This window comes from Phodopus roborovskii, unplaced genomic scaffold, assembly GCF_943737965.1.
Source record: "Phodopus roborovskii unplaced genomic scaffold, PHOROB, whole genome shotgun sequence".
Classification (NCBI taxonomy): domain Eukaryota; kingdom Metazoa; phylum Chordata; class Mammalia; order Rodentia; family Cricetidae; genus Phodopus; species Phodopus roborovskii.
In genome coordinates, this window is record NW_026126571.1 from 28,410,631 (window position 1) to 28,433,718 (window position 23,088).

The following is a 23,088-nucleotide window of genomic DNA, read 5'->3' on the forward strand; positions in this document are numbered from 1 at the left end:
GGTCATGATTGTGCCATGTTTAGGGTCACTCTGATCACACTATAAGTGTTTAGAGTATGAAGAGCTACCAGTTCCTAACCCCATAGACCTTGTAGCATCACTAGTCTTGAGGTGACCTGTTGTAATGGTTGGTTTGAATCATCCATCTTGACAGAATCTAGAATTACCAAAGGAGAGCGTCTCAGTGAAGGATTGTTTATATTAGGATGCCATGTGGATATCTCTGTGGAGATTATCTTAACTCAGTTTGAAAGACCTATTCCAAATTAGGATGGGCAGGGTAGGAGTCAGGAGTGGGGGCACTATAGGGCCAGCCAGCCCCATTCCCATCCAAGGGGCCGAGACATGAGCTCCTGCAAGATTTTACTTCCTGTGAGAAAATGATCCATGGCCATCAGATCTTCCTATTTTTCAGGAGATGCCAGAAATCTGGATTTCAAGTTGAAATAAATCAATTTCTAGCCAAGCAAGACAGTAGAGGGAGAGCACAAGTTACTAGTTTCCATGTGACAGCAAAGACAAGGCCATTTTCCCTCCTAGAGTTTATTCCCATGCTAAGCAAAACCCAGCCTCAGATCAGAGATTGTCTGCAGGCTGTGCTCTGTGTCAATCAAGTGTGGGCTCAGGCCAAGGTGAGCTGTGGGTGGCAGCAGCTGGGGTGGAGCAGGGCCCATGGCCCCAGGACGGACCCGTTTCCCTCCTGTAATGATGGCTACCAAAACTTCTTTGTTCCCAGGCACAACGTGCCCTGGACTCAGGGACAGGAAAGGGTAAGAGGCAGAAGTCATGGACTTAGTTCTCCACCCAAACTTGTCACCTCACAAGGCAGAGTGGACAACAGTGTATGGAGCTCTGGGTAGAAATTCATTAAAGAGAAACAAATGCCAGTTATTATTCAGGGGCTTACTGGAGGAAGGAAACAGGAAGAGAGAGGGTCCCCACATTGTGGTCCCCAGGAATAATGCAGTTCTTGTGCAGGCTGTGGCTGCTCTACTTTGGAATATGTCTCTGACAGTTGCCAGATCACACCCTTCTTGTGAAGAGTCAGAATTAATTAATTTGAAGAGACCAAGATAAAATTCAAATATTCTGTCTAATAGTGATATAGAATCAAAAGGAGATGTAAGTTAAAGAAACAAAATGCTATTTTACTTACATGTTAATTTGGTGACTAAAATAAGTACTTAGCTTAAGTAAGTTAGCAGGGAGTCAAGGCAGAGCGAGGCTGACAGAGAGAAACATGGCACAAATGCCTCCTTGACGGCTGGCTCTCCCTTCCAAGAACTTTCAGGCATTCATACAGTCCTTCATATTCATCTTAAGAGGGCAGCAATGTCTCATCTCTTTGGAACATGAGGTTCAAATTTTATGAATCAGATTACAATTATTGAATAAATGCTGTGAGACAGCAGCTGTGTAATTCACATTAGGAAACAACAGAGTTCTGGCAGCCAGCAAGATGAATGGACTGCATGGTTACTATTTATTTCCTGGCCTTTTGGATGGTGTCCTCCATTACTCACGGATGTGTAAGCATCCTGCTTGCATTCTTCCATGTATTTTATAGAGTACCATGAATTGTTTTCACATTATCCCCATGCCTCTGGAGCTGCTGTTTCAAGGGCTACATCCTAATTCAACATTTCTGTCTACTCATCTCATTTTCTGAGTTCCAGGCACTTCTGTTAATGTAAGCCATTGTACCTTTCGGATTATTTGCTAGTGAAAAATTCCCCAGAGTGACTCAAAGCACATCCAATTTTTTACTGCTTTTAAAATGTTTTTCCAGGCTTCCTCCTAAGTGTCTGGCATAATTTAAATGACACACAAGTGTTGCTCTTGCCACTGGTATTGCCAATAAAAGGGTCACAGAATGAGTATGTGTATTGCAGAAGTCAGACAACAGAGGCTATGGTCCCACAGACCTGGGCATAAACCCGAAAGCCTTGCTGCCCTCCAATCTGCTGCTGGAAGCTGACAGGGAACATATGCTGTGACCCTGTGGTCACTCAGCACCACCCTCCCTGCACCCCACCCCACCAGCTTCTCTATTACCAGCTTCAAGTGTGAGAACTCTCCCCTCCTCCAGGACCCTTTGGAATGGGAGGTTCTCCTGGAGGTCTCTCTCCTCAGAACTCCACAGTATTGTATTTATTGCTAATTCTCCTTTAATCAAGGGTCCTCTGGAGGTCAATGCCTTTCAGTGCCTCCCTCCTGAACTTGGAACCTCTCATTTCCATTCCTAAAATCTAAAAGTGCACCAGTACAGCCATCACTCCTGAAGCAGCCCTGCAGAATCACCAGATGGTATATCAGGGTGAATCCAGGGTTCTGGTCATGGACAATCTCAGATTCCTTACCTACAATGCAACACAAGCCAACAACAATCCAGCTGGAGAGAGCTAAGTATCAAACACAGGCCACAGGCCTCTGCAATCGGAGAAGTCTGTTCTGTTCTGTTCCAGAAGAACTTTAGAGCTAGTGCTAAGTGTCCTTGGGAATTTAGGACCCACAAAACCTATTTAATTAATTACATCAGTAAAATGTAGTAAGGCCACCTTAAGCACGCTTCTGTGAGAGAAGGGGAGTCAAGAAAAAGGGCGGGCTGGGACAGGAAAAGCAAAAGCAGGAGAGGAGAGACTCACTAGGCTTGCCAGTATCACATGATCACTAGACACCAGCAGGGGCAGATGGTTTTCTCACAGCTGCTCACTTTTCAGGGCAAATGGTGTATAATATACCAAAGACCTCCTTGGTCAACATAGAGTGTTATTACAACAATGAAAACAAGATAACACTTGTTATTTTTAAAGAGTAAGATAGAATGTTCCAGAATTCCCCAGATATCAAATGTAACTCGTCTCAAAGTTACTCTGGGTTTGGTTTTTAAATTTCTTTCCTGACTGTTGGTGTCACTAACAGCATTTGAGGACTTGGGCTCCCTCTGTACAGCAGCAGCTCATGCCATTAGGAAGAAGATTCTGCGTCTACTACTGCTGTCTGGACACCCAGATTCTGACATCTATTACTGCTGCCTGGACACTTGGGTGGCCTAATTCAGCACAGCGTTCTTACCATGTTCCTGTGGCCTTGGCTGTCTTCTGGGTCTTCCTGTTTAGATAACCCTACTCCTTTAGCCTGCACCCTGAATACTGCTTATGCTCTTCTGGCTAGACCAGCATCTGGAAGCCACACATAGCTTATGTTTTCCAGCATGGTATGTGTAACCTCTCACTTACCATCAAACACTCCTGAGAGCCAGGACTGGGACAGATATTACAATTAGTAGGGGTCCTGTAGTCCTTGAGTGCAGTTACAGTGGGAAGGCAAATCCAAAGCTCAAGGTGCTGAATGGGTCTCCATACGTTTTATTCATACAGATATTTCTAGATAGCTGCTCGCTTCTGTTCTGTCACCTTTGATTCTTGTTCATAAAACACAGTTTATGACGGTAACAGACCTTATAGCTGAGAGTTTGAAGGAGGTTAAATTAAAACTAGTGGACTAGGGTCTGGAGAGATGGCTCAGCAGTGAAGAGCTCTCTGGTCTTCCAGAGGAGCTGGGTTCAGTTCCTATCACCAACATGGCAGCTCACAACCTTCTGTAAATCTAGTCTTAGGGGATCCAATTGTTAGGATTCAGGCATTATGTTGGCCTGCCCTGTCACCTGGCAGGATGCACTTAGGCATTATCCTGACCATCCCAGGGTCCTATGGCTACTACATCACTAAGTAGTCTGCATGCAGGGGTAAAGGTCCCTTTAAGAGGCAAACTCCACCCACTTCACCTCTATTTTCCCACTGTTCCCCTGAAAGGGCAGGTAGACTTTTCCTGTTTCTTCTCTTTCTCCTCCTCCTCCCCTTCCCTTCCCCCACCTCCTCCTCTTCCTCTTCCTTCTCTCTCTCTCCTCTCCCTCTCTCCCTTCTCCCATTCCCTTCCCTTCCCCAGTAAAACTTCCTTCCCATGCACTTTCTGTCTGATGGTATTTGTCCCCTGCCATGGAATCTGCCATGGTCCCACCTCATGCCATATTCATAACATCAATGCTCTCTTCCGGTGCCTCCTCAGGTACTAGGGGATGCATGTGGTGCACAGACATACATTCAGATGCCTGTACCAATAAAAGAAGTAAACAGAAATTTAGAAGTAATAGACTGATTTGTTTGGTGGAGAAAACTTTAGAGCAGGAGATATGGTATATGGTATACCATATACCATATCTATACCATCGGGATATGGTATAGTTATAGTTCATGTTTACTTTTATCTAGGCCTACCATGAAAAACATCAGGTGGTACAGAAAAATATAAAAAAATGTGCAGTTTGGTGATGAAAAATAGTTTGACTAAGTTAAAAGTTGCAACCGGTGCTATGCTGGAAATAAGAGGCTGTAATTGTTCAGGAGAAAGTCCCTGCTCTTCGATGGGACAACAGCAAGGGCTGAGGGCATGGCCCCACCCACCAAAGGCTCTAACTTGTAAAAATACAAATTCATTTGAAAGGAGGGAGCCTAAATCGAGAATGCTGTTGCAGCTTGTCTTAGTTTGAGTTTCTATTGACCACAACAACTCTTATAAAGAAAAAAAATTAATTGGAGCTGCCCTATAGTTTCAGAGGTTCAGTCCATTGTCGTCGTGGCAGGGAGCATGGTGGGGCACAGGCAGACAGGGATGGTGCTTGGAGAAGGAGCTGAGAGTGTTCCATCCAGATCAGCAGGCAGCAGGAAGGAAGACAGACACACAGGCTAGACTTGAGCTTCTCAGACCTCAAAGGCCCCCCCCACCCAGTGACACACTTCCCCTCCAACAATGCCACACCTACCCTAACTAACAAGGCCACACCTCCCAATAGTGCCAATTCCTATGCATTCAAACACATGAGTCTGTGGGGGCCATGCCTATTCAAACCACCACACGGGGCTCCTGGTTCCGGAAAGCAACTGTCTCGGGAAGTGTTTCCCTAGGGTTAGTGCACAGAGGCGGCTGCAGCTGTGGTCCATGGTGGGACAGGCTCCATCCCAAGTCCACAGAGGGACATGGCAGTGTTGTACACTTGGTACTTGTTTCGCTGGCAGGAAAGATGTGAAACTGAAGGTGTTAGGAACTAGCAGCCAGCTGACCCCCGCCCCGACGATGGGTGGGACGCTCATGGCCTTGTCATCTCTACCTCAGCTTTACCTGGCGGCCAGAGGACTCAGTTACGCATGCGCAAGCCTCTTTTAAAGCAAGCGCGCCAAGTGCTTCTCTCTCTCTCTCTCTCTCTCTCTCTCTCTCTCTCTCTCTCTCTCTCTCTCTCTCTCTCTCTCTCTCTCTCTGTCTCTCTCTCTGCCTCTCTCTGCTCTCTCTCTGCTCTCTCTCTGGTCCCTCTCTGTTTCCTCTCTCTCTGCTCTCTCTCCTGCTTTTGGTTGGCCACCAGCTACCCCCTCTTTCTCTCCCCTCTCTCAATAAACTCCACGTGGGCGCTAAGTCTCATGTTTGTGTTTCTTAGGCAGTAGCTGCGCCGGAGCAAAAGAACAACAGAAGGTATAAGAGGACCTTGTACCTTGGTTCCAGAGAGCTACTGGCAGGCAATGTATGACAAGGCTGGAGCACCTGCAAGGCGGCTTACACACGCAGCTAAGAAGAGGAAGTCTAAGAAGCACTGGAGATCTCAGGGTGCTGGAGAAGCAAGGCAATAGCTTGTCTGCTGAGAAAAGCTGTGGGTATCATGAAGGTAACCCCTAGGGCAGTGCTAGAGCAGCAGAGCTGGGTGGGAGGAGCTATTCATTAGAACCCTGACTGTGGATGCACATGACAAGCTGCCTCAGGCTTCTGCAGTCACATTTTCCTCACTGTGACCAATGGCATCCCTTTAAATCGTGAGCCCAAATAAAGCCCTTTCTTCCTGAAGCTGCTTTTTGCTAGATTTTTTGTCACAGCAATACTACAAGTAACTACTTAAATGATAGTGTTAAAATCTTCCATTAAGTGAAGCTGTTTGGGGTGGGTAAGGCATGAGGCATCACATGGGACTAGCAGGCAACCCAACTCCTTCCTTCCTCTTTCTTTTCTTTCTTTCTTTCTTCCTTCCTTTCTTTCTTCCTCTCTCTCTTTTTCGCTCTTTCTTCCTTCCTTCCTCCCTCCCTCCCTCCCTCCCTCCCTTCCTTCCCTCCTCTTTCTTTCTCTCTTTCCTTCTCTTTCTTTCTTTCTTTCTTTCTTTCTTTCTTTCTTTCTTTCTTTCTTTCGTTCTTTCCTTCCTTCCTCCCTCCTTTCTTTTCTTTTTCCTTTTTTGAGACAGGGTTTCTTGGTCTAACTCTGGCTGCTCTGGAACTCACTCTCCATCCACTGTCTCCAGTGCTGGGATTGAAGGGCTGACTTCACCCAAGTTCTTATCAGTCCCAAAGACACTGACTTGGCTCCTTCTTACCGGGTTCATACAGGGTCCTCCCACCCAATCCAGTCACTTCCAGCTAGGGAAGAGGCTAGAAGCAAGTGTGTAAATGATCTGTTTTAATTGGCTGAGGGAAAAGAATGCATTTAGGAAGGTTGCAGAATATATTTTAAAATTCTGCTGGCTACAGAATTAACAGCTTTTTTCCCTCCTGTTTCTCCACTTGTGTTACAAACCAACCTGAAAATTACAATGGGCCTCACAAGGGCACAAGCTGTCTTTAGTAATTTAAATAACCTGAAGTCTCTGGAATTCGGATAAGAATAGGACCACCTATTGGTCAATAGAAGGGGTTAAAGTTTGGCTATGGAATGTCCCCTACAGGGTTGAGGGAGCTGTTGGGGGTGTCTGGAGATTGGGCCTTAAGAGTTATAATTAGCCCTAGCCTCTGCTTCCTGATTCACTAAGCTGTGAATAAGTGGCTGTTCTGAGATCCCCACCCCCACCCCTCCTACAAGGCCTATTGTGAGATTTCCCCCCACCACTAGGGCCACTGTGAGATCCCCACCACAGGGCCCACTGTGAGATCCCCGCCCCACAGGGCCACTGTGAGATCCCCCCACCACAGGGCCCACTGTGAGATCCCCCCACCACAAGGCCACTGTGAGATCCCCCCACCACAGGACCACTGTGAGATCCCCCCACCCCAGGGCCACTGTGAGATCCCCCCACCCCAGGGCCCACTGTGAGATCCCCCTACCACAGGACCACTATGAGATCCCCCCCACCCCAGGGCCCACTGTGAGATCCCCCCACCCCCACCACAGGGCCACTGTGAGATTCCCCCCACCCCCACCACAGGGCCCACTGTGAGATCCCCACCACTATCACAGGGCCACTGTGAGATCACCCCTCCCCCACAGGGCCCACTGTTGCCATGCCTTCCCTTCATGACTGACTGAGCCCTCCTCAAACAGCAGAGCAGGAGCCCACACTCCAGCATTCCCGTTCCCTTGGTTTCATGCTGCCTTCCTTTAGGAAGGAAGACACAGGGCATGTAGGTAGCTTATCCTTGGGTCGCACAAAAGCCCCCCATGTTCCAGGCTGGCAGGAAACATTTTAAAGCTGGAAATAGAGAAACAGGAGACCAAACACTTGAAGCAACTAAGCAACTGAGAAAGAATTAACACCGGATCCTGCATCTGAGTTACAGTGCAGGTCACTAAGGGACATTTATTCTGTGTTCCTTTTAAAAAATTCTGTTTCTGGAAGCATTTAAATGTGGCTTTGAGTGAAAAATTATCTGTTGATCAGATTGCACATATTCAGCATCCAATAAATGTTTGTAACTGAATGCATTTGTGTGGTTTCAGGGCAGTAAAGACTGTGGTAAACAGAATAAGCCAGTTAATGCGTGAACATTTTTCTGTACCTATAATAGATTCTGAAATGATCTCACTATTTGGCTGAGACCTCAGTTAAACATGGCCTGTTAAAAACTAATGATCTTAAAGACTTATTTATTTTTATTTTATGTGTAGGCATTTTGCCAGCATGTGTGTCTGTGCACCATATATGTGCCTCTTGCCTGAGGAAGTCAAAAGAGGGTATTGGATCCACTGGGATTGAAGTTATGGCCAGCTGCAAACCGCTATGGAGTGCGAGGAACCTGGGTCCTTAACCATTGAGCATCTCTCCAGCACCTAAGGGGCTGTGCTCTCTGTCTCCCGCAAACACAGCTGTATATATACTCTCCGCTTGGACTGAACCACACTCTGAGCCGGAAGTGTCTCTCCCTTCAGCAGCACGAAGAGTGTTTTCTCTCCCTGAGGAACATTTAAACACATTTCTGTAACTTTAATATTTGAAGTAGCTGAGTCAGATGAATTCTTAATAATTCCATACAAAATCTCCTAGTGCAATAGGGTAGGCACATTCTTCTCTTCTAGTCCTCTATGAAGAATATAATTTGATTGAATCCCAAGATGATTCTGGGAGTGACACCCTCATGCTGTGGGGCCAAGTTATATAAAAAGCAGGATGCATTTATGTTAAAGACATAGTATCCTTATAGGAGAAAGAAATGCAATATAAAAAATGCAATAAGCAATTGAATGTCGCTGGGAGCGGAGAGTAGAGACAGCTTTCTCTGGGTCCAGGATGGGTGGTCAGTGAAGAAACTATCCTTTCTTTCTCTAATCAGAGCTCCTGGCCTTGGCCATCACTGGCTTGTGGAACTCGTAGAGGCTCATCTGCCAGTGGCCTTCTCTGGGACAGACTGGCCTTTTCTACAGCTCCTCTTGTTCACATTCCATCGGCTTGGGATTCTCCTCAGGTCTCAATCTCACCCTAGCTGGTTTATCATCACTCTGATGCAGACACTTGGCCATTTCCCATTTCTCACTATTCACATGTTCACTTTGCTTCCTCCTTTTACCTCCCCAAAGGAGTCAGGCAAGAAAATGACCAACCCTCAGGATCACAGAGGAATTTCCCCTAACACCAAGTGCAAGTGAATTGTAAATAAAGAAAGGAAGCCAATTCCCTTTAATGATTTCTGGTAGTGAATCAGACAGCTTTACTAATACCTTCACACAAATCCAAAGCAAGGCTTCCTGACTGAAAAAGCAATACCTTTAGATGGGCTTAGTACTTATTTTAAAGCATAAAAAAAAAAAAAAAAGAAAAAACTCTACTGTATCCAACACTCTCTACCACGGCATAGCCATGGTACCTAAGTCAATATTCCCTGAGCCTGCAGAGACTTTTTTTCTTAAATAAGATTGAGCAAGTTCCCCTGAAGTATTATTCTGTGGGTTTTATTGCGATTGTGCTGTAAATGTGCAAAAGCCTTCAGACTTTATCTTTCAATTATACTTGATATGCAACACTTGCTTCCAACACCTGTGGAGGAATTTTCAGGACCCTCCCCCAAAGAAAGCAGGCTTTCAACTTATTAAATTAGTATGCTTTCAATTTCCCATTATCTTTACTTGCTCAGCCAGAGGTATTACAAGTTAATGCTTCTCCTCAGCTCTACCGAAAGTTGAAACCTAAAGTCATTTTCTGCTTTATCGACTTGCAGGAGGGGAAAAATGACTCTGAAATTACCCTGGTCATTAGAGAGAGTACTCACAATTTTTTTGCCTTCTATTAACACGGTGGAATTATTTGTTTCAACATTCCGCAGTATGACGTTCCCTTTTCGTTCTCTGTAGATGAATTCTTTATCTACAAGAGGGGAAATAGAAAAGAGACATGAGCTACCCAGAAACCTACCTCAGTGTTTGATAGACGTGTGTGAAATGAAGTGTGTAGTTCATCTCAGAGAGGGGTCCTTTAAATGCAGTGCATACTTCTAGCTCCAGAAGTATGCCCTCCAGGGATGGCTCATCTCTGAGCCAGTCATTTTCCACAGACAGCAAAGCACATGTGTGCAGTTTGTGTCTATGTAGGACTTTCTTTGGCAAGACATTCAGAGTGGATACACCAAACAGATGGAGTCTGCTATTACAGAGGAGTAAGGTAGTTGTAGCAAAAGTACTGATGATCTTCTGGATCTGAAGCCTGAGGCCTGAGGCCATACCCTGAAGACCAACTTCACTCTTGTCTATATGCTTCTAGAAGTGTTCCCCAGTTTCCTGCCATGGTCATCTTTTGAATATATCATCAGCTGTGTGACTCTGGTCTTTTCAAAATTCTAAATATTCTCTTAGAATATTGATAATTAGGGGCTAGGGAGATGCTCACTGAGTAAATGCTTGCTTTGAAAGTATGAGGTCCTGAGTTTGAGCCCCAGCAGCCACTTAAAAGTGTCGGGAATGGTAGTGTATGTGTCTAATGTCAGTGCTTGGGTGGCAAAGGGTGGATCCCTGCACTGGCTAGCCAGCCTAGTCAGTGAGCTCCAGACTAATGAGAGTCCCTGTCTCAAATGATCGGGTGGACAAGATCCTCATATTTCTGCTTTCTAGACCTATGTACATATGTGCCTACAAGTGCTTGAGTGCATACACACACACACACCACCCCACACACCACCTCCATAATAAGAAACCACATACTAGATAGTATACAAGTGTATGCAAACCTACACCTGCAGGGAATGCAGGTACAGTTTTTGAGGGGTGGAAAGGCAGAGTAAAGCCTGAAGCGGGGCGGGGGAGGGGGGGAAAGTGAAGGTGGCAAGACTGAGTTGGTTAGAAGGTAAAGGCATTTTACACCAAAAAGCTGGCTGAAAAAGTACCATGCAGACTGGGCCAATTGAAAGGGAAGTTACTAGAAGTCAAATATGTTCAGACAATGGGGAGAAGGACAGTTCATCCATGGCCTGCTTGGTTCCACTGCAATCCGCTGTATGCATTATGTAACTCAGACTTACAGTTTAGTGTTGAGGGTACAGACTGCCATGTGGGTGGCCCTCTTTTCCTGTGTTGTCCTGACAATACTTCCTGCTACATGTCACACAATTTGTATTTTTCCCTTTTGGAGCAAACAAATCATGATATTCTTGCCCACTGGCACCATCATAGTGGGGTTAATCTTATATGACAAGTTAGTTTCCACTTAGGACAGCATCAGTGGCTGCTGCTTATCAGTTTTATATGAAGCCTACAAAAAGGGATCACTACTTAATTTGACACAAACCCATCTCTCTTCATTTTCTAGCTTTCACCATAAATTTTTAAAAATGATTACTTTTATAGTGTGTGTGTGTGTGTGTGTGTGTGTGCATGCACACACTAGTGTGTGCCACATCTTGCATGGCATCACGCTAGGACTTGAAAAAGAAATATTTCCTAAAAATCTGTGCATACTTGTGTATGTACACACATGTGTGTATACGTATGTGTTTCAGTGTGTGTCAGTTCAGGCATGCATGTACCACAGTGAAGGTATGGAGGTTAGGGGACAATCTGGAGTGTGTGTCATCACCTTCTGCCTTGGTTGAGGCAGGGTCTGCTCCTCCCTGCAGCCACCTTGCTAGCTGGCCTGTCCCCACAGAACCCAGGACCACCTTTCTAGGAGTGATACCTCCTATGGTGACTAGGCCCTTCCACATCAATAATTAGTCAATAAAATGCCCATACATATTACCACATCCTAATCTTCAGGAAGTAATTTCTCAATTGGGGTTTTCCCTTCCAAACTAACTCTAGTTTGTGTCAAGTTGACAAAGAACTAACTACAACAGTTTATTCCTCTGGCCCACAAACAATTTATTTATTTACATCTTCTTAGAGTCATGTTGACCCAAAGGTCATTTTCAGTAGATGGGTTTTGATCATCACTTAATACATCAGGCCCAAGCTTTCTGGCATTTTGTGGTATTGTAATTTGTGGTATTGGTTTAATATAAAATTAATTTTCATTATTGCAACTTAATCAATGTACTTTTTAGTTCTAGTCCATTGAAAAAAAGACTCCCTAGGAGGGTTTTCAGTTGCAAAACCAAGTCAGGTAACACGGTGATGTGCATTTCTGCCTGGTGAGCATCATCTGACCATCAGGGACAATGCCAGAGAGGCCTGTTTGTTCTTGATGTTAGGTAGGGGATGGCATTTCACCACTGAACTGGATGGAGAGTGTAGAGGAAGGCATTTCATCAGGGAGCTGGAGAGTAGCTGTAATTGCTCTCCTAAGCAGGTATTGCTCAGCTGTCATGAGGTCTCACATTGAAAGGTTGTTGACTATTACAGAATGCTTCTCTGCCAACACTGAAGTCACCATGTAAGTTTTGGTTAATCCAGTGAACTGTGTGTTAGATGCACCCCAGGACCAGTCACACATTGCACATGCTCTAACGTGCTTCTTTCCAGAGTCCTGGTTCTAATCCCATGATGCTTGGCTCAGGTTTTGCCTTCTGGGATCATGAGAAATACCGGTTAGTTTTGGTCTTTTGTCTGGTTCTTGGCTTGTGTGGCTCTGGAGTAAGAGCACTATTGGCTTCATAACATGATTTGGGAAGTATTTGAACCAGTTCTACTTTGTGAGCAAATGTTGCCTGGATTTGTGTATTTTTGTAGTGACATCATCTGGGCTTTGCATTTTCTGTGAAAGGTTCGAAATCCAAAACTTAAGTTCTTCAATTGTACAGATATATTTACATTTTTCTATTTATCCTTGGGTCTGTTTTGATTAGGTGAGTTACTTAAGAAAACTATTCATGTGATAGAGTATGTAAGCATCTTTAAAATAGTGTGGACAAGAAGACATTTTTTCTCATCCATAACAAAAGACAGATGAACAAGAGAAAAGTAGACAAATTAATAAAAATGAGTTTTATTGGAATGAAGCTCTTCAGAAACGAATCAGAGTAATGGGAAAACTGGTATCTTTCAGGTTTGGGCGGATGGAAAGTGGGCAAGGACAGGACCGAGGGAGCACAATCACAGTGACATCTGGGGCTCATTCAGGCCTGTATGCATCTGTCCCTCTGTGCCCCTGAGTCTTTAGTGATAGGAGCACCCCCTTTCTGTGCACAACAGGGAGGCACTTCTGGGGTGTTCTTGGAACCTGCATTGGAGCAAGCCAGAGAGGTCCTTGGCACCCTGCTTTGGGGAGGACAGGCTGATGGACTCCTGTTTGGGCTACTGTAGCAACTCTTAGATCCCAATGAGTTATATTTGGGAGTCACACATCTAAGTCCCAACAGTATAAACTTTGCTCCTAGTACTAAACTATGATTATGTTTTTAGGAGGTTGATAGTTTGTGACTTCATAGGGTAACAGGACTGCAGCTACGGCCCTGGTGTTTCCTGGAAAGGGTAGTTTGTGTGCTTTGTGTCCTCTAGACTCTGTAGATATTCATTGATTTCATTGATCTTTGCAAAGACCTGATTTTGTCATCATTTTCATCTCAGTACTTGACTTCATGATTCAGCTTACTTCTCTAATTTTTGTTTTGTTTATTTTAACCTTACCAGAAACTTCTTTTTTTTGGGGGGGGGGGTCAGCACTGGGTCTTTGGTACAGTATTTTCCACCCTTTCAAAAAGTACTATTAAGGCTATCTGTTTACTTCAGTGGGTGGTAACAGCTACAGTTTACGTTTATCTTTTTAAAATATACATTTTACATTTACATTTACAAGTATATTTTTAGAGATGTACTTTTATCATGTCTATGCATATGTTTTGTGTCCCTGTGAATGTATTCCGTCTATGTGTGTACAATATGGAGACCAAAAGAGTGTGCTGGGTTCCCTGTAGCTATAGTTGCAGAACCTGTGGGCAGTCCAATGAAACTGAGCTCAGGTGCCCTGAAAGAGTAGCATATGCTCTTAACTGCCAAGGCACCTCTCCAGTCCCCATATCCTACAATTGAAAAGTAGTTATGTTATTTATTTGTGCATGTGTCTGTGTGAGTAGAAGTGTACATGTCTGTATAGGTGCCCCTACAGAGGCATCAGATCCCTTGGAGCCTGAGTCATAGCCATTGGTGAGCCCCAATGCTGGGATCAAACCTCTAATCCTCATGAGTGAATAGCAAGCACTTTGAAGCACTGAGTCACCTCTCCAGACCCTCATGTCACAAATGTAACATGGTGAGTTATTATCCAATCTATACTGCTTACAGGAGCTACAGAGGTAACATAATCTCTACCCAAATTTTAATGTCAGTTTTTACAGAAATAGAAAAAATTAATTCTTGTGGAACCACAAAGAACCTCAAGTTGCCAAGACAGTGCTAAATAAAAATGCACAAAGCAGAGGGCACCATGCCCCAATTTCAAAACTTATATCAAAACACTTATAGTGAAAATATTATAGTGTTGGCACAAAAATAGATGTATAAAGCAACGGAGTCAGCCAATGAAACAGGATAGAAATCCCAGGGGAAAAAAACCACATATTTATTCTCAATTGATTTTTTTGACAGTTGATTTCATGACACACATCAGAGAAAGGATCATGATTTTGGAAACTTGGGTATCCACACACAGAGGAATGAAACTAAACTCTTACTCCATACTACATACAAAAACCAACTCAGAATAGATTAAACACTTACACACAAATGCGGAACCCTTCAAATTTCTACATGAAAACATAGGGGAGCTGGAGAGATGGCTCAACAGTCAAGGGCCCTTGCTACACTTCTGGAGGACCTGAGTTTGTTTCCCAGCATCCACATTAGGAGCTCACAACTTCCTCGATATCCAGCTTCATGGTATCTGATACCCTCTTCTGGATACACACACATAAAAAAAAAATTAATGTTTTAGAAAAGAAGGAAGTAGTAAGGTGTTGGCTTGGGCAGTAAATTTTGGGGGCAAGAGCCTGGAAAACACAGCAAGTGAGCATGTTAGCAACAAACTAAATAGTGTCTCTACCCATTTTAGTTGCATTTTATTGCACTAATTTAGTAGTGGCTGCCCTAGTGATTACAATATAAGCCTTTAGCTCTTCCCATCTGACAAATTCTACTTCTCATGAAATGCAGAAATCGGTTGAGCCTTAGGGGCCCATCTGTTCCCATTTTATTGCTGCTGTCATGTATGTTATACCAACTTACTTCATACTTCACACATTACACAAGACAATGTTATCATTTTTGCCTATTGCAAAATATGCCAAGGTGCAAAGTCATAAAGATAAAGTCATCTCATGTTGCATCCATTTTTTTTCTCATTTCTGATGCTGCCTGTTGGTAGGGAAGGTGCTTGGTTCCCACTGAGAGCCTTTTCTTGCTTTGGAAGAATTTCTAACCATCAATGATTATGTGGGTCCATGGGCAACATGCTTGTTATCTTTTCTGAAAATGTCTTCTTTCCTCCCGTATTTCTGAAAGATTCTCTGAAATGCTATTTCCAGGTTGATAATTTTCCAGTTTCTTTCTATCATTTTGAAGTTTCATTCTACTCTCTTCTGGCTGACACATCTTGTAACAGGAAGGCAGCCACAGGATTTCCTGGCTCCCAGTGTTATCTGCTTTTAGTGCTTTTGTGTTGGTTTCAGCAGGTTCAACCAGAAACTTTAGAGTGGGCTTCTGGAAGACTTTGTTTGTTTCTGCAGGCCTGGTCTCTGAAAATGTACATCTTCCATCACCCTTGAGGGGTCCCCAGAGGCTCTGTTTGATGCTTGGCCCTAGTTGATGAAACTATTTGGGAGGAATTAATTGGTGAGGCCTTGTTGGAGAAGGTATGTCAATGGGGTGGCATTTGAGGTTTCAAAAGCCCGTGATATTTCCAGTGTCTTCTTTTTCTTTCCACCTTGCCAATCAGGCTGTAAGCTCCCAGCTACTGCTCCAGCACCATGCCTGCTTACCTGCTGCTCTGCTTCCTGTCATGATGCTCATGGACTCACCCCTGAAACCATAAGCTCCCAGTTAAATGCTTTCTTCTGGAAGTTGCTTTGGTAATGATGTCTCTTCACAGCAAAATAAAAGTACTAAGATACATCTAAGCCACTTTTGCTTACTACCCATTTTGACCCCTTCTTTCCTTCTGTCTTTCCAATTGCACATACACTGGGGAGTTGATATCACCTTTCACACTTTCTCCTCTCTCCCTACCCATGTTTGTATGTGTGTATTTACACTTTTGTGGGGGTGCACAAGTATGTGTAGATACCCATGCATATGTATGCAAATATGGAGTCTTCCTCCATTACCCTCCACATTATTCAATGAAACAAGGTCTTGGGGGTTGGAGAGATGGCTCAGAGGTTAAGAGCACTGGCTGCTGTTCCAGAGGTCCTAAGTTAAATTCCCAGCACCCACATGATGGTTCACAACCATCTATATTGAGACCTGGTGCCCCCTTTGGGCATTCAGGTGTACATACAGACAGAACACTACACAATAAATAAATCATATATATATATATGTATATATTACACACATGTATATATGTATATACATACATACATACACACACACACACACACACACACATATATATATATATATACATATATATATATATATATATATATATATATATATATATGTCTTTCCATTGAATTTTGACTTTGCTGATGCAGCTTGGCCAGCTAACCTCATTGGTTCTGTCTCTGGAATTACAGGTGGGTAACCATGCAAGTATGTGGATGATGGGGAATCCAGACTCCAGTTCTCACACTGCTGAAATACCTTATCTACCCAGTCATCTCCATCCCCTTCCCCAACACACTCTCCTCTCTGCTTGCATTGGATAATTTCTCCTGGACTGCCATCATGGTCATCTCAATTCTTTGTCATAGTCATTCACTCACCAATCAAAGTTTTCAGTCTTGAAATTTATCTTTTCCCATTTAGAAATTTTACTTTGCTTCTTTATCACTTCTATTTTCCCATCTAGACCTCACATTTCTGTTTCAGTTTCAATGAACACATACTCATGTCAATTCTTTAGCATAGCTGTCTTTCTTAGTTCCAAAATCTGCTTCATTTTGAATCAAACTTGACTCATTTTCTTTCCTGCTGGGGGATGGTTCTTCAGTTCTTTGTCAGTCAGGAGAGTTTGGGTCATGTTCTAGACAACATGGATTTTCAACATCTGGCTCCTCTGAGGGAGCCCACAGCCTTCCTTGCTGGGTGGAAGCTGTTTTTCTTCTGGGGCAGAATTTTCACTCATGACATCAACATTTTGCCTTTGGCTAAAAAGTGCTTTGAAACTTTCCATACCCAGGTGCTCTGTAGGCCCATCCAAGCTGTTGAGGAGTGCTTGCTAAGGATTTCTCTGCATCTCTCTCTATGCTGACTCTTCTCTCTGATAGGCTCTCAAATCACAGCTTCCTCATGTCCAGGGCTCCTGCCCCAGTCTTGTCTGCCACTCATCTCACTACAGACTGCTCCATTAGCCTCCATTAGAACCCACTTCCTTATAGCACACAGATTCTGCATCTTCTGGATCACCAGCTTTTAAATTTTGAATAAGTATATCGAGTGTAGTACAAAAGTATATAATTAGTATATAGCAAGCTAAAGTAAAAGAACAAATGGTGATAGATTGATAGAGATGATGATGGATGTTAAGATATTTAGGTAGATAGATAGATGATAGATAGCAAAACATCAACTCTAGTGTTCAAAATATTCAGCAGAAATTGACTAAGAAAACTCCTTTAAGGTAGCCAGCTGGAGTTCCTGATAAAGTGAGTCCAGGGCAGAGAAAAGTGTTCCCTTGGGTGATGCTTCAAAGTAGAAGAACAAATAGTAACAGAGATGACATCTTTGAATATGGTGCTCAGCACACACAGTAGAAACTGACTGGGAAAATTGAAGCTGAATAGTTACAATACAAGATAACAAAAAGATGGAGGGATTTCTGTTTAATGTGCTGACATCAGAGGCTGGTGACATCAGAGGCTGGTGACATCAGAGGCTGGTGAATCAGAGGCTGGTGACATCAGAGGCTGGTGACATCAGAGGCTGGTGACATCAGAGGGTGCTGACATCAGAGGCTGGTGACATCAGAGGCTGCTGACATCAGAGGCTGGTGACATCAGAGGCTGCTGACATCAGAGGCTGGTGACATCAGAGGCTGCTGACATCAGAGGCTGCTGACATCAGAGGCTGCTGACATCAGAGGGCGCTGACATCAGAGGCTGCTGACATCAGCAGTTGCTGACATTATGAGGTGCTGATACTATTAGGTGCTTATATCAAGAGGAAGAACCTGGTGTAACCAGTAACACCTGGGAGCTAATGACTTACACCAGTCAGAAAGCAGAGACTAAAAATTTTTCAAGGATAAAATAAGCCTTTGAAAAGTTTTAAAAACCCAGGCTCCAGGCAGCCCAGCTGACATTGGTCTCCTGTGTGCCTCAGCATAGATAAGCCACATACTCCAGTAACAAGGGACTCTTCCAGTGAACACATGTCCCACCAGGATTTCCTGCCTCTGCCCTAGCTCTGACCACTGAGTGTCCAGCACTCTGGTTGACCTGGCTAAGCACACTTGAGGCTGTGACTGGCTAGCCTCCACTGCTCTCAAGAGCAACTGCTGCAGAACCAGCAACCAACTCACATGGACATGGATGTTGACATCAACGTGGTGCCTTGCTGTGCACAGCGATGTTGGACTTGTGACTCTTTGTCACCTCTACCAACTGTCTGTGAGTGAACTCTGCCTCTGGATGTCATCATTTAGAGCTAGATCGTTAGTTGTTGGATTCACTTGTCATGAGCTGTTTTCCTTTTCTCTGAAGTGCGACATGTGAACAATAGTACCGTGCATTCACAAGAGACACCTCACCATCTGCTTCTCAGGGTTAAGTCCTGTTCAAGCCACCAATGAGCTTTCTCACCATGGCCAAGCTTTGCGTGGCTTAGCTTCTGGCTTCTCTTTCCACTCGTGGCACTTTGATAAACAATGGTAACATCTGTCAGAAATGATTTCCTTTATGCTGTCCTCAAGGGCACACAATATTTTCACTCTGTCAGAGTTGGGAGCAGCTCATCCCCAGACAGAGGGCCATGGAGAACACTTTTGTACAGACATGGTTGGGTCTGAGGTGGAGGAGGGGCAGCCCCTCTTCTAGAATCACCTTCTCTGGGGGCTCAACCAACACTCAACAGTTTACAAATATAGTGGACTTCATACAATCTTCCTATCCCTTAAAAAAAAAAAAAAAAAAAAAAAAAAGATCTCTTCAGCAGAAATTACTTTGGCCAAATTCTTGAGGCTCATAGTCCCCCACATTCTTAGCAGAGTTCCTTTTCTCATTTTAAATTTCTGCCATTCTTGTACACCACCATGCCTTTCACCCCTCTGTGCTCCCACACACTGCTACCTTTGCTCGCCTTGACCAGGGGAGCACATCCTGGGCTCAGCATGAAGGTCACCCCCAGTATGAGGCACTCCCAACTCTGCCTGCAGACTCCCAACTCTGCCTGCAGACTCCCAACTCTGCCTGCAGACTCTCATTCCCTCTCAGTTTTCAGTGTACACACCACTCCACTCTTCCACCTCAAGCTCACCTAGCTTGCCAGAGCTGTGTGTGCTAAGCTCTGCTCCTAGCATGCAGTTGTCAAAGAGGCTACGCTTTCTGCCTTTCTAACATCTGGGAGAGTGACAGCTGTGAAATTGGCTGTTAAATAAATGAACAACGATTTGAACAAATTAATACATCAGACAGATTTATCAAAAATCAGCCTCCCCTGAGAAACTAGCTGCAGGAGCCACCTTGGGGAACAGTGGCCCCAGGGAGAAGAGGTGTGTCAGAGGCAGAGCTAGGCAGATGTCCTGGGTTTCCAGGTTATACCTTTTGTGCTCTTCATGGGATGTTGTCAGAGTTTCTTATCCCTATAATGTCACACAGAGTCAGGGAGATGATGGCATACAGGGGCAGGAAGATGATGTCACACAGGGAAGTGTATTTAATACCATGTTGACAGGGAGATAAAACTGGAAAGATCCCCATAGAGGTTCCAAGAACATAGAGTCCAAGAGACTCTGAACAAAGCTTAGGACACCACTGGCTGTTCATTATTGCCATGTGCCAAAAAACCCAGGTCTTTGCACTTAAAAGGCATCCTTACTCTCATCATTTTGTGTACAATACAATTCTCCAGTGCTCAGATAATTAGTGAACCACAGATGATGACCTGGGTGTCCCCAGAAAGAGAGTGCTTGCTTCTCATCTCACTTCCTCAAACTGAGATGTGAAAATATTCAACAGTTATAACAAATTAGTTTTTCAGTCTTCCAAATATTAGATTGCATTCATTTACTCAGAACAGATTCTATCAGCTGACTTTACATGTTAGTTGTTCATGCATTAAATACATACACACACACACACACACCAATAAAAACAAATCTTTAAGTATATATGTTTACACCATACACAAATGCTGTTCTTATCTTTAATCAAAGAAGCTTCCATTTGCAGAGAACAGTGGTGGATACAGAGACTCATGGCTATAAGATGCTTAGGATAAGTGATAGTTTAATGTTCATTCTAAGCATGACATTTATACTAGCTCCTCTAAAACTCAGAGAGCATTGTAAGAGAGAAAGTAGAAAGAATACAAGAACTTGGAGAAGAGTTGTAAAATGCTGTCTTAAGGACTGACAGAGCCAACCATGCAAACAAGAGCCCAAGCAGCTGTATTTGCCTATACTGGGCCTGCATAAGACTGCCCTGTCAATCATGGATTAGGAAGGGGCTGAGTTATTTGCATATGATGGATTCTGGGGACTGGACAGTCATTAACTTCGGTTGTTACATAACAAATGGTGAGCTCACCAGGCTCCAATGGATAGCTCCAAACTGGTGGCTACAGGTGGTCCTGGTTAATATCAGACATCACATCACAAATCAAGAAGATATAAGTTGAAAAAGGGACCCGTAAGGAGGACAGTGTGTGTGTCAGGGTTGGGAAAGACATGAGAGAGATGGAAAGTAGTGAGAGCAAACATATGTCGAGACACAAAATTGCCAAAAATCAAATTTAGCACTTTTATAAAAGTACAGTTTATACATACAGCAATATATCACATTTATCATGAGTATAAGTAATAATTGTTAATTAAAGTAATGATTTTTCAAAACAAACAAAATACTTCAAATGATGAAACTTTAAAGGATGTTACAGTATGCTTTGGAACTGGCAATTCTGTAATGTTGCTGCCGGTTGTGGTTTGAAAGAGAATGTCCCGCCCTGATCTTGCTGCTCCTGTCTCCAGTCCCCATCGAGAGCACCCTTGGAGCTCTGATACACCCCCACCCATCCCCACCGCCAGCCTACACCCCCTACCCTGTGCCCTACTCCACCCATGGTCCTGCCACTCTGGTTGAGCACTGGGACAGAGGGTGGAGCCAACAGTCCACCCTACTTCGGAGACTTCTCAGAGCAACTCTGAACAAAGGAGACCTGACTATCCACGGGGGACCACCCATAATTTCCACCTGCTTGGTCTCTGACCCTGCCTCCAGTCCTCTGCTGGAGTCCCAGGCCCCTCCCAGAGATCTGCCTATCTCTGCGGGTCCACTCGGAGTTCCTGCGGGCAAGATCCTTGACCCCCAAACCCGGGCCCCTGCCAAAGAACGAGGTCTCAGCGGGAGAGCGCCAGTTTCCAGTGAGATCCCACTACCCTGCAAAACCTTCTCAAGTTCAAGCTCAGCCCTCGTCCTCTTCTGCCGGCTATTGGCCAGAGCTATTGGCCAGAGCTATTGGCCAGAGGACCACTGTGAGTACCTGCTGGCATCTTCTTCTGGATCCTCATCCTTGACCTCATCCCTGGATCCCTGTCTGCGGAGAAACCTCCTAGAGAGCTTGGACCACACAGAGCTACAGATATTGAATCTCAGATCCACATAAGCCCATCGGGGAAGTACCATAGAGAGAGGGAAGAGACACCACCAACACCTACTGGAAGAAACTATGGGAAGAAGGCAATACAAGAGAACACCTAACAACAGAAATACAAGCATGACACCACCAGAATCTAGGGAATCTACACCAACTAGAATGGAACACAACAACAAAGCAGAGGAAGCAGAAGGGTACGACTTAAAAATTACCATCATAAAAATGATAGAGGCCCTCAAAGAAGATGTGAGAAAATCCCTTAAAGAAATGGAAGAAAAAACAAACAAAAAAGTGGAAGAAATGAACAAATTCCTTAAGGAAAGTACAGAAAGCCAAGAAAAAACAATTAAGCAAGTGAAGGAAACAGTTCAAGACTTGAAAACTGAAATTGAGAAAATAAAGGCAACACAAACGGAAGGAATGCTGGAAATAGAAAAGCTGGGCAAAAAATCGGCAATGACGGACACAAGCATAACCAATAGAATTCAAGAGATGGAAGAGAGAATCTCAGGCGCAGAAGATAAACTAGAAGAAGTAGATTCATCGACCAAAGAAAATCATATCCAACAAATCCTTAACACAAAACATCCAAGAAATGTGGGACACCGTGAAAAGGCCAACCCTAAGAATAATAGGCATAGACGAAGGTGAGGAAGCCCAGTTCAAAGGTGCCGAAAACATATTCAACAAAATCATCGAGGAAAACTTTCCAAATCTGAAGAAGGACATGCCCATGAAAGTACAAGAAGCATACCGAACCCCAAATAGGCTGGACCAAAGAAAAAAGACCCCTCGACATATAATAATCAAAACACCTAGCATACAGAATAAAGAAAGAATATTAAGAGCAGCGAAGGAAAAAGGACAGGTAACATATAAAGGCAGACCTATCAAAATTACACCTGACTTCTCCATGGAAACCCTCAAGGCCAGAAGGTCCTGGATAGATGTTCTAAAAGTATTAAGAGAACATGGATGCCAGCCTAGGCTACTATATCCAGCAAAACTCTCAATCAATATAGATGGAGAGAACAAGATATTTAATGACAAAACCAGATTTTCCCAATATGTATCTACAAATCCAGCCCTACAGAAAGTATTAGAAGGAAAACTCCAACCCAAGGAAGGTAACTATGCCCACAAAAATGTAGGCAACAGATAATCCAACTACACCAGAAACCAAGGGTGAAGCAGAACTAATATATTCACAATACCACTGCCAACAACAAACATAAATCAAACAAGCATCAACAATCAATGGTCCTTACTCACCCTCAACATTAATGGTCATAACTCACCTATAAAAAGACACAGGCTAACAGAATGGATACAAAGACAGAATCCATCCTTCTGCTGCATACAAGAAACACATCTTAGCTTCAAAGATAGACATTACCTCAGGGTAAAGGGTTGGGAAAAGATTTTCCAATAAAATGGAAATAAGAAGTAAGCAGGCAT

General features: G+C 43.9%; 1 protein-coding gene across 1 annotated transcript in view; it reads right to left on the bottom strand.

The window, feature by feature from the left end:
- The window catches only part of Dpp6 (dipeptidyl peptidase like 6), a 640,714-nt gene that overhangs the window by 234,084 nt on the left and 383,542 nt on the right, over positions 1 to 23,088 (bottom strand). The window contains exon 4 of the mRNA XM_051203163.1: positions 9,507 to 9,601. Within this exon, the coding sequence (XP_051059120.1) occupies positions 9,507 to 9,601 (95 nt within the window). The remainder of the gene's footprint in view (positions 1 to 9,506; positions 9,602 to 23,088) is intronic.